The sequence below is a fragment of the Rousettus aegyptiacus genome, unplaced genomic scaffold (genome assembly GCF_014176215.1).
Source record: "Rousettus aegyptiacus isolate mRouAeg1 unplaced genomic scaffold, mRouAeg1.p scaffold_m13_p_10, whole genome shotgun sequence".
Taxonomy (NCBI): Eukaryota; Metazoa; Chordata; class Mammalia; order Chiroptera; family Pteropodidae; genus Rousettus; species Rousettus aegyptiacus.
The window spans coordinates 21,095,556-21,107,997 of NW_023416285.1; the positions used below are offsets into that span (position 1 = coordinate 21,095,556).

Sequence of the window (12,442 nt, forward strand, 5' to 3'; positions counted from 1 at the left end):
TATTCTTGCTTCCTTCATTAGATTCTCATAAAGACATTGTCCTTTCCCATTACCGCTACAAGAAAATTCTCCTCTACAAATCATTTTAAGTGCACACCCATGTGTACAAACGCTGTAGATACAAAGACATAAATAATAATTAGAGGTGAGTGTTATTTCATGTGACTTTTGGGGCATCTGAGCTATGGTTTGAATGAAGGATAGTTGAATCTGCCAGATTAGGAAAGAATGGGGGATGATGGAAGGGAGCAGCATACAGTATAGAAGGCAACTCAGTAAGGGCTCCACATATATTAAACATGTAGATATGAAGAGCAAAGCATGTCTGGTCAATTAAAGACACATTGTTTTATTATTAAGTATAAAGGGAAAGTCGTGGGGATGAAGCTGATGGAACCCATGCCAACAATTCTGTAGTTTATTCTGTAGGTAACAGGATTCACAGAAGAGGTTTAAAGCAGGAAAGACACATAACAAATTTAGAAAGTCTCTTGGGTGGCTGAGTGGAGAGTGTACTAGAAGATAAAAGCAAAGAAGCCATAAAAAAGAACACTTAGGACTTCTGGAATGATCCAGGCAGATGAAGGAAGGCATGGCCCCGAGGAAACAGGGGTCTGGGTGAGTCGGAGAGCTACTAAAGAGACACATCTGGTATGGTTTAGTGACTGATTAGACACAGGCAGCTGAGAGAGAGGAGACTTGTAGTACAGTCTCTCAGGAGAGTGGCTAGATCCTGGTGACATCAAGTGAAAAAAAGTACATATATGAAAAGAACATGTTTGAGACCAAGATTTTTTTTAAACTGAGTTTTGGCTAGTTCTTATCCTTTATTTAAACCTGAATTTTGCCTGCTTATCCCATAAATGCTGAGATTCTACACTCATATAACTAGGAAGAAATTAGTGTAGTGTCTCTTAAGAGACGTTGGCAAATAGGATAAATGGGATTGAAATGGGCCTTATCCCTGAGGCAAAGCTATTTTCCTCTTCTTAGACAAAGTACTGAGAAAAGATTTTAATGTCACTTAGGTGAAATTTTCTGTCTGTAGATCTGCCAAATCACATTATTCATTTACTGAAGTTATCATCAAAATATCAAATCCCAAACCACCAGTTGTTAACTTACCAGTGATGTTTCTCAGAATATGCTGTCAGTCCCCAGCTGCATCACAAGGGAAAAAATAAAACATGTATATATTAAAAATGATAAATTTTACAAAACTAGAAAACAGGATCAGATGTTAACCCTATTCCCTGTTTAGGAAAAAAAACTACAGCTCACGTAAGAATGCTGTTTTTAGGATTTGACATTTTCAGCGATTGATACCCTCAAGTCATGATTCAGTGGTTAGGACTTATCTAGAAGCAAATGATAAATGTTCAAGGATTTGGCTACAAATTTAAATATGCAGAAGGGAGACAGAGGGAATGAGCCTTGTGATGTCATCAGGCATGGGGGAAATCTCTCAGAAGATGTTCTTGGCTGAGGAAGGGCTGACATCCAGGCAAATGGCCAAAATAAGATACACAATGACTTGCTGATATTGTGAGAAATTTAAAAATGTGTCAATTGCTACACAGATATATATGTGTTTGGCTTAAAATTAAGCATGGAGGTAAAGGTGAGAAAATTTTTAAATGATATTTCATGCGGCAAGTGCAAATACAAACAGTAATTAGCTAATCAGAGTAATTTGTGATTAGAATGGTATAAACCAAATGCTGTGTTGAATTAAGTGTTAAAGAGGGACACGATGTATATGAGGAGTCTACTTCTTCTCTACCATCTACGTGCTGTGAATTTACTACCAAATTTGGCAAAACAAAATGGGCAAATTATAGAGCCGGGAACAAGACATTCTAAAAGCCAACCATCAGGAAGCGGGAAGGCAGCATCTACTGTCCTGTGTGTAGACTTATTTGGGCATTCCTTATGTCCCCAGGTTGTGACTGAGTAAGAAAAAGGATAGAGAGAAACTCGTGTGTTTCCCAACGAACAGGGCCTTCTGGGGATTTATTTTACAATGGGGTCATGCAATCACCCAAGAGCTCGACTTCAGTGGGAACATCATCGTCCCTCATCTACCCACACAGCTTCTCCTGATCTGCCATCGGTCCCCTGGCAACTTAAGGAATCTGTCTAAAGCTTAATTTATAAAAAGTTAGACTAACGTCACTGATCCCTAAATCCTTTAACAAACTTTTCCCGTAACTTTTCAACCGCCCTTCACTGTCAAGGTTTACCTTGTAGGAGGCTTCATTTTCTTTTTCACTCCAAGATAAAACTTCATTGAACTGAGAGAAAACATTTTGTCATATTTACTACTCTGTAAGAAAAACAAAATTTTAGGTTAATTAAACAGATTTTTATAAATATCCTTATATTTACTTTGAACATTAATGATTGGGTTTAGAATTGTTTAGTTGCTCCATTGTTTCATAAACAAGTTTTAAAATAAAGATTGTTTTGATTACAATGTTATTAACTGAAATAATTTTGGATATATATGTATGCTGATATATGTGTGTATATGTGTATTTAAATACACACACACAAATATTGTACCCAAAATATCTGGGATCAGATGCATATCAGAATTGATAATTTTTCATATTTTAAAGATACAATGTATAAGCAATATGTTATATAACTGCACCACAGCACCAATATTATCTGGAGTCGCACCCTATATTCAAATATATTCATACTTCCTGTGAACTAAATAAAGGCTATAAATATTATAGACTTAATGTTTGTATCCCCCCAAATTCATACACTGAAATCTAATCCCCAATGTGATGGTGTTTGGAGGTAGGGCCTTTGGGAGATCATTAGGTCATGAGGGTGGGGCCCCATGAAAGGGATCAGTTCCCTTATAAAAAGGGTCCAGAAAGCTAGCTAGCTCCTTTTCCTTCCTCTACGTGAGGAAAGAATGAGAAGCTGGCGGTCTACAACCCAAAGAGGGCCCTCACTGAACCTGACAGTGCTGGCACACTGATCTTGATGTCCGGCCTCCGGAACTGCGAGAAATTCCTGTTATTTATAAGCTACCCAGTCTATGTATGGTACTTGGTTACAGAATCCTAAACTAAGACAAATATCTTCATGTTGGTTTGGGTCAGGCTTTGCCACCAAATACGTTGTGATTTCCTATACTTTTGAATTTCAGAATTAAGGAAAACATACTATGAACCTATATGGGCACATACCAAACTATTTCAAATATCCATGTTAATGAAAATTTTCACTAATTCATGAAAGTAGACTAAAAAAAAATTTACATATATTTGCTTTAGATCAATTATACATTCTCCATACATATCCCGACATATTTGTGAATAATATTCTAAAAAGTTTTAGTCCTTGAATGTAGACCATCAGGAAAGTTGTCTAACAGAAGCAACACTTAAATCATTATAATTTAAAAAATATCAAACCACACATTTTATTATGTATCCTTAGATACCCAGCAATAGATTTTGTAAAGATAATAGCCATGGAAATAATTATTAACAACCAGTCCCCATAGCCTCAAAATTCTCAAAAAATTTTCTTGTTTCGAACTGGCAGGCAGATAGCTTTTATAACTAAGATCCAGGGGCTAAGTGTCAGAGACCTGGGTGAAAATCTGTATTGCTACTTACTAGTTTGTGACCTCATATTCTCTTGGCCCTTATGTTTGTAAATAGGGATAATAAAATATTGATTCTCTCACTGGGTTATTATGAAGATTAAATGAGAAAGTAAAGGGTTACTGTGAAGGATTATTGTATAGATTCGATTTAAAAAATGACTGTAAAGGGTTTAGTCTAGTAATTGGCATATAGTAAGCATGCAGGAAATTATTACAGTTATTATTATAAGTTTAAAACATATTGCTTCATAGAAATAGCAAAATTGACAAGTTGTTAGGATCCTAAGACAATGCACAAAAGCCCATTGAGCAAATATGAAGCTCCAATTAGTACTTAGTTCTATAAAACAAACTCTTACTATGAAATCTGTTCTTTATGAAAGCAGCCAAATTTAAAAAGAGTGAGAAATATGTTTATAAAATAAAAGCTTGGTTTCCATAGAGAATACAGGTTAGAAAAATACAGAGGAAACATAGAGGGAAGAGCAAGCAGGAAGAGGATTAGGAATTATACTTTGGTGATGGATGGCCCCTGAGGCAGCAATGACAAGGCCTAGAATTTACATGGTGGATTTACTCCTAGTCACTATTATTAATGTTTGTTGTTATTATAATGGTAGATAATTTTTAAAAAATTTTTGATGTTTTCCCTTTATGGCTAGATTTCTAGAAATGGAATCACTGGGTCAAAGGCTAGGAACATGATTAAGAATAAAGTTTTGGCTAAACTGATAGGGACATTCAGTTAAATGTATATTCATGTATTTGCCATCAATTTTCTGCTTTGATTCGGTCAACAATTTATCCACATCTTATTTGTTTCATCAGTTATTTACATATTAAACAAGAAATTGCTTTGTCTTTTTTAATTGAAATATTCTACCCAAATTGCTGTTTGCCTTAATTTTGCTGTTTATTTAATTGGTCATATAGCTTAAAGGGTTACTATTTTTAAAGTCTTTTTTTTTTTTTTGTCAATCTGGAATGTATATTTTATATACAGTATAGATGAGAATTTAACTGAAAATTTTTGTTAACAATTTTCCCAGCCCTATTTATTAAACAAACTTTTCTTCAGACATACATTTATGGTTGCATATTTATCAAAAACAAATTGTGATATATGCAATTAAGGATTTTACCTGACTTTATGGCACCATTGCTATCTCTGTTCATTTTTATGCCAAGGTCATATTATGCAAGCTATTTTCATTTTATTATACATATTAATAGTTAGATGGAAAATACTTCACAATTATTTTGTTTTATGCCCCAAAACATTTTGCATGTATTAACTGTTTACCCTTTGAGGTGAATTATCAAATCATTTTTGCCAAGTTTTAAAAATTATTCCCTTTGGGATTCTGAAAAAAAAAACCTATAAACCAATATTAGTATACTTTACACGAATTTTATTTCAATAAGTAAAGTTCAGTAGTTTTATATAACCCTCTACTTCTTGTTAATGTCATTTTCTGGTTGTTCATATGTTTTGACTTTTTATGCCAACTGAGGACTGGTTTCTGAGAAGCAACTTTTTTAGCTTGCTACTTTCCTGAATGCTAATGAATTTAACTATCTAATGCAGAACAGTGAGGTAGCATTGTAAAGCAGTAAGTGTCCCATTCAGGAAAGAGTCAAGGAGAAGAGAACTTAAAAATTTGCACAGCAGAGGAGACTCCTGGCCACCTTTTTTCAAAGTTAAATCAGATTACAACTGAAATTAATATCCCTCCTCATAGACTGCTGTTCCCTCAGACATAGTCCCAGCTGAGGCAGTAGGTTAGAGTGAGAGGCAGCAATTCCAGCAGTGTGGGTAAAATAGGATTTGACTCTTTGAGAATGAGACGCTCTATGCCTGAACTAGGCAGTCCTCCTTTGAGAAGCCATTGCTAAGTCTAGGACTGCCTACATTTTGAAGCAGTTTCGGTAATAAATTGAGAGTTTGAAGTCACACAACTGATTCCCAAGCCCCTCCTGACTTGTAAGCTCATTACTCTATACCATATCCTGCCTCACCCACCTCCTCGCCAAAAAAAAAAGATATAATTTGAGGGATCAGCAATGGTGGAAAGAAAGCTTTTTTAGTTTCAATCTTTCAACTGAATATGCATAAAGAGGAAATATAAGGATCCTAATGGAAACGTCTATAAAAAGAAACCACTTGGCAAGAAAACTTTACTGTTGGCTTATTACAACTCTCTTTTTTGGGATGTGTATTTTCTGAAGAATTTTTCAAAAAGTTTAATATGCTGGTGTGTAATGAAGTCTCTAATGTGTTCCTTTAGGCAATATATTTCAAAATAAAGTTTTTAACAAAGCCAATTAGTGTGCTTAAAAGTTATCCTTGTAGTTAAAAGGAATTTATTTATTAGTGCATGCAACTTTTAACGACCCTTCCCTTACCCATTTGCTTTTTTCACACCATTAAGAGTATAATGGTAATATTTTCCAAAACTTCTCACCTTTTATGTAAATCAAGTCTGAAAACATTTTAATTAACATTTTCTGTGCAGGGAAAATTCTCAAAACAAAATATATCTTCCCCTGTGTATTACTCTAATTTGTTGTTAATGAGCATTCATAAATTATCTCTAATTAACACCAGTCTCTTTAAGTACATTTTCCAATTTGTAATTTTTACTCCCTCTAAGTAAATCATTTTCTAAATATATACAAGCATGCATATATATATATATATATATATATATATATATATATATATATATTATTAACGGCAATTGCCCAAACCAGAACTGCATATTTCTTCAAATAAGTTAGGAGATTGTTATTATTGGTTATTTACTCAAAGATCATTTGAAAAGTTAACATTGCCAATGATTCAACCATTAATATTAACAGCGACAGACCTAAAACATGAAAAAATATCGAGCGAAATAAACTCATATGTTGAAAACAGTAGCTGAGCTTAAAGGAAAACAGTAGGTCTCTCATCTGCTTGTCTTAATGTGCAAATGAAAGTATCAGTTGCATTAATTTATTCCAACAGATGTACAAATATAACTTTCAAGCACTTAGTAGACTATAATTCCATAACCTGAGGTCACTGTGATAATAAAATGTGTTCAGTGTCCTTAAAAAGCATTGTCTAACTAATACTGTATGATTTCACTTATATGTAAACCCTAAAAAAGTCAAATTCATAGAAGCAGAGTAAAATGGTTGCCAGGGGCTCAGGGTAGGGGAGGATGCAGAGATGCGGGTCAAAGGGTACAAAGTCTGTTATGCAGTATGGATAAGTTCTGGAGATCTAATATACAGCATGGCGTCTATAGTTAATACTGTATTATACGCATGAAATCTGCTAAGAGTAGATCTTAATTGTTCTCAACACACACTCACAAAAAATCTATGTGAGCTAATGGATATGTTAATTAGCTTGACTGTAATAATCACTTCATAATACATATGTATATCAAGCCATGCTCTATAAGGTAAATATATATGATTTTTTTTTTTTTTTTTTTGCCAATTTTATACCTCAATAAAGCTGGGACAAAATAATTTCAAATGTCAGAAAAAGCACTTTTTCAGAGAAGCTCTCAATATTATCACTGTCTACCAGTTTATATGAATTACTTTAGATTGAGCAGGATGATCCTTTCAAAAATGTACAAGTTTTTAAAATATATTCCATTAAGGGATTTGAGATTCGTTGTTTCACATACAAAAACAATCCATATGAAAAAGTCACTTCTCTTGGAACAGCTTTCCCTGTGGTAGATTTTAAAACTGACATCAGCTTGGAGTGAATGCCATAAAAAACTGAATTGTATGGATTGTCATATTTGAAAATATTTGGTACTATTTAAATGAAAAAGACTTACTCTCTTTAAATGACATGCTGTCAGCAAAAAACACCTCACTAAAACATTACAAAATCATTGTTTATTAAGTCCCTACACAGAGCCTTTGGACTCAACATTTAGGAATGCATTCTGACTGTCAGTTACAGGCCATGCCATCTTGGGCAAGTTATGTAATATCTTGATGAGCTCCATTTTTTAATCTGTAAAGTTGAAATAATAATAGTACCAATTTCATAAGGTCAAAGATAAAATGGGATAATCGAAGTGAACTGTAAGGAACTCTGCTTTCCATAGTCATCACCTAAATATTACTTGCTGCTATTAAGACTGCACAGCTGTTACTACTACTACTGATTGCTAGTTGTTTGCAGCAACCTGCTGCTGCTACACAATGAAAGCCTCAGTTCCCTGACGGGACTAAACACTTCAGGTTGATCTTTAAATACCCTAAGCCGATATACAACTGCAAAAGTGACCCTAAACCAATATATTATGTATACAGAAGGGTGGGGATTAAGGAATTCAATTTAATAAAGATCAAGGTGGTGATCCGTTGACAAAAAAACAAATTTCGATCAGATTCAGATCTAGATGGCTAGAATAATCAGCTGTGAAATCTAGCATTTACTTTCATGGACACAAACTTAACATGTTCATGAACCTGAAAATCCGATGTGTTCAGTTCACATAACCCAAATTCTTATATGCCCTAATTCTGCAAAGTTCACTGTTCCTCTACTGAAAAACCTGAAGAATGATAATAAACGATAACATCATTTGGTACCCACAGACTCCCTGCTGAGTCTGTTAGATGGGATAACAAAGTGGGAGTTCAAGCAGCAGAGATAATACAGGTCTCTTAATAGAGGGATAAGGGCTGCAGAATTCAGCACTGTGTTACTAGCCTCCTGCCTGGACATTCCCCTGTCTTTGAAGAAAGTGAATGTGAGATGTATACACAAAGCAGGAATGCTATTAAGATTTATTTATGCCCACACATGCGGGCGTTCCGGCTGGGCATACATACAGGGAAAGCGGTCAAAGCATTTGGAGAGCTCAGAAATGGGGCCACAGGGCTTTGGGAAGCTGCCTAACAACTTTCTTCATAACATTAACAGATGTTACTCGTCTGGTTTTTCCTTGTACGACTCCATGACAGAACACAGTGAAGTGCCACACAAAGCATGCAAGCAATGTTTATTCAAGTGGATTTTACAATTCAGTATAAAAAGGCCTAGAGACATCTAGGTGTCTAGTCCTGCTGTCATTCTACATTTAAAATTGTGTGGATATTGCTTGAATCTCAAGGAAGCATGAGATGTTACTGTATACATCCATGTATCTCCCACCCAAAACAAGGTAGAGGACATTTATTTCTATCCTAAGAAGTGCCCTACTGTCTCACTGTCTTCACAATTCCACAGCAAACGTTCGCCACACCCCAGGCAAACACTTTCTAACTCATATCACCATTAATGGTTTTACCTGACCTTAGACTTCTCATGGACAAGCTCGAATGGTACTATTTTGTGTCGAGCTTCTTTTGCTCAATAAGAATTTGAAGATTCATCCATGTTGTGGCATGCATCAGTATTCACTTATTTACTGCTGAGCCGTACGTATTCCAATAAATGAATATATCATTCTCCGATTGACGGACACTTGAAATATTTCCAGGTTGCAGCATTTATGACTAAAACTGCGTATGAACATTCTTGAACAAGTGCTTTTGTTGACATGATACTTAGGAACAGAACTGGTGGGTCATGGGGTACATGTACTAATAACCTTAGCAAAAAACTGCCAAACAGTTCTACACAGTGATCATATGACTTTTACCCTTCAACTAGCAATTTATGAGAGTTTTAGTTAATCGAAGTCCTTGTCAATATTAGATGTTGTTACTCGTATTAAGTCATTTTCGTTGATTTTAGCCAACTAAAATAATGTCTCAGTTTTAATTTGCATTTATTAATTGCCATTAGCTAAACTTAAGCCACTTTTGCCTTAGATCATCGCACATTCTCATAATTTTACTGACTGACATGCTGGTTTAATATGCTGGTTTATGTAACACATTTTAGACCTTTCTTTAGCACTTAGGTCATTCTCTGCCCCCTCAAAATGTGAGGTGGTCTGAAAGGCCACAGATGGAGTTCTTTATTGTGTTCTGCCAGAGTACATTCATGTTATGTCCCAGAGGCTGAAAGAAATCATCATCTTACTATGCATTTTATTTACTACAGGCCTTTACTTTCAAGAGAGAGAGCTGACAGAGGTATAAAATAATGTTAACACCCACACGAAAATGTTAGGTATATATTCAAATACCTTCGGATCCTTGTAAAGAAAGAGATATCCATCGCGTAAAACACAATACCGTTCTTGAAACTTATTTCCAGACAGTATTTTATAAGGTTCTTCTTTGATTTTCAAGGTTCCTTCTTTGATACTTTCCAGGGCTCTCCTCTCTGTAAAGTACATTGTAAGTTGGGTACATTTTCATTTATTGGGAATAGAACATAAAACATTTCTCTATTTTCAGTTTTGATAATATAAAGTAATAACATGTTTCCTACATTAAAAAACCTACAGCTAATTTCTGGGAATACCATGTGCGAGGGGAGTGTTGGACAAGTTAGAGATCCACTGACCACGTCTCTATGTAGTCCCGTCTATGCTATCCAGTTAGTGAGTGGGTAATAACACTTAAAATGTGGTCAGTTTCAATTGAGGTGTACTATATGTATAAAATATATATCAGACTTTAAAGACAGTACAAAAAAAGTCAAAATATAATTTTGTAATACTGATTACATGTTGAAATGATTATATTTGGGATATGCGCATTTAAGTAAACTAGATTAGTAAAATGAATTTCACTTGCATATATTTACTTATTTTAATGTGGCTACTAGGCAATTTAAAATTATTTAATCAGCTTACAATGTGTCTATTTTGAACAGTTCTCATATATAAACAATGCCAATACACAAGTAAAGAGCGAAACCGTTCTCGAAATTCTGACTCAGGAATCTAGGAATTCTTAAGGCACTAGAGAAATTCCTGTACTTACCAGGACTTTTATGAAAGAGGTAAGGGTAAAAAGCAAAACTACTAAAGTAGAGCATTTAACAACAATTATATTTTATATACAATAGTATTAATGTTCCACACTTAGAAATCATTTTAATTCTATTAAAAATACTTTTTGATAAGAACGCCAAATTTGTATTTCTATACATTTGAGGTATAAATTTATCAATATAAAGCATCTAAAATATTTTCGTTAAAACGTAGACAATTAGCTGCCTATCTGAGAACTAAAGGATTATGAAAAGGGGTCCTGAAGCCAAATAGACATGACATCATCATTATGATGTTAATTTCTGCTTTTCCTGTGAAACAGCAGTGATGACACATCCTGCAGATTGTTGTGGTCCACAGACAATGTCCACAAAAGATGAAGGGCAGAACACTCCATCAGGACTAGGACCTTTAGCAATCTCATAGTATTAAGGTGATACAACTGAAAAACATTCATGCATAGTTTTGAAATTTATAAAATAACTCGAATGATTTTAGAAAGAATCCTTAGTATTAAACCTAATAATCCCTTGATTTGGGAAAAACCTTACCTTATACAGAAAAAAATATATATACAGATGTTCATAATTATAATTAGATAAAAGATAGTTTAAAAATAGAAACAGTTCCTTATAATGCAAATGTGAGCACAGAATGACTACCTGGAAGAGAAATTCCCAGGATTAGTCACATCACTGATCCTAACCACAAACAAAGGTAATTTACAAACCCCAGTAGTTTTCATAACACACATACTGGCCACAGGTAACATTCTTTTACTAAAGCTTTTTCTTAGGTTGTTTGTGACTTTATAATTTCTGAATAACAAACTGCTAAAATTGTCCTCTGGTACAAATTAATATTCAAATCCATAAAAATATATTTTATAGCTAAATAACTCCTATTTAAATTAAAAAAAATAACATCTTTCCAATTAAAAGACTTGAAAGAAGACATGTTTTAAAACAATTAGAAGAGCAAGGAAAAAATAACATTACATAAAACTAGTATTCAGAGAAATTCATATTACGTCGATCATTTATTTCTTCATAAATTATTGAGCATGTAATATGCACTTGGAACTAGTAATATGCATCATCCAGATGGAGATGGTTTCTGCTCTTGCAGTGCAGTGTTAAATAACAGAGTTAAACATGAGCTAACAAACAATGCTGTATATCCTGATAGAAGTGCAGTAAGCAACTTAGAAAATACTGGGTGGGCTTAGTGATTCAGCTGATTTAGAACAGGAATGTAGAAAAAGGCATTTATAATTTTGTTGGTTTAGAAATAGGTAAAGCATTTTTAAAAGCATTAAATTACAATGAAGTGTGCTATAGATATTATATATTGCTTAAGCCAGATAAATTTTATGTACACCTTCTGATTGGACACTTATCATTTAGAATTTTGTTCAAATTAACAAACCTTTCAAATTTTACTAATAATTTTATGTCCAGTGTCTAGGTAAACCACTCATTGGTCAAAGAGAAACAGGCTTAGGGAAAAAAATACTGTTTGTGTCTCTAGTGCATAGTGTTGATCTTCATTTTAATAACCATCACATGTAACCGAGTATTTTAGCTAAAGCTGGGAGCGTACACTGTAAAGGACCTAGGAGGGAGGCTCTGAGAGGAATATACGTCGAGGAGTGAAGAATAAAAAGAACTTTGAAATAGAAAGTTCTATGATAAAGTTGAAGATTTTAAAGAATTTCTAAAACCTGTCACAACTAAATTTCTGTCTGCTCTAAAAAATGTAAAATAAGTAGAAAAATTACCCACCACTTAAGGGATGAAATGAAGCAACATACGTTGGGGGACATTGTGTGTAACTCAGTGTGTAACAAAATGAAGGCTATGAATTAAATGGCTTCTAATAATTCACTTGC

The 12,442-nt window shown here is 34.1% G+C and overlaps 1 protein-coding gene across 5 annotated transcripts in view; it reads right to left on the reverse strand.

The window, feature by feature from the left end:
* Nucleotides 1–12,442, reverse strand: part of ARAP2 (ArfGAP with RhoGAP domain, ankyrin repeat and PH domain 2) — a 163,807-nt gene that overhangs the window by 11,602 nt on the left and 139,763 nt on the right. For all 5 annotated transcript variants that reach the window (XM_036227596.1, XM_036227598.1, XM_036227594.1 and 2 more), the window contains 3 exons: nucleotides 9,796–9,935; nucleotides 2,244–2,326; nucleotides 1,126–1,161 (listed from right to left, as the gene is read on the reverse strand). In XM_036227596.1, coding sequence (XP_036083489.1) covers nucleotides 1,126–1,161; nucleotides 2,244–2,326; nucleotides 9,796–9,935 — 259 coding nt within the window. The remainder of the gene's footprint in view (nucleotides 1–1,125; nucleotides 1,162–2,243; nucleotides 2,327–9,795; nucleotides 9,936–12,442) is intronic.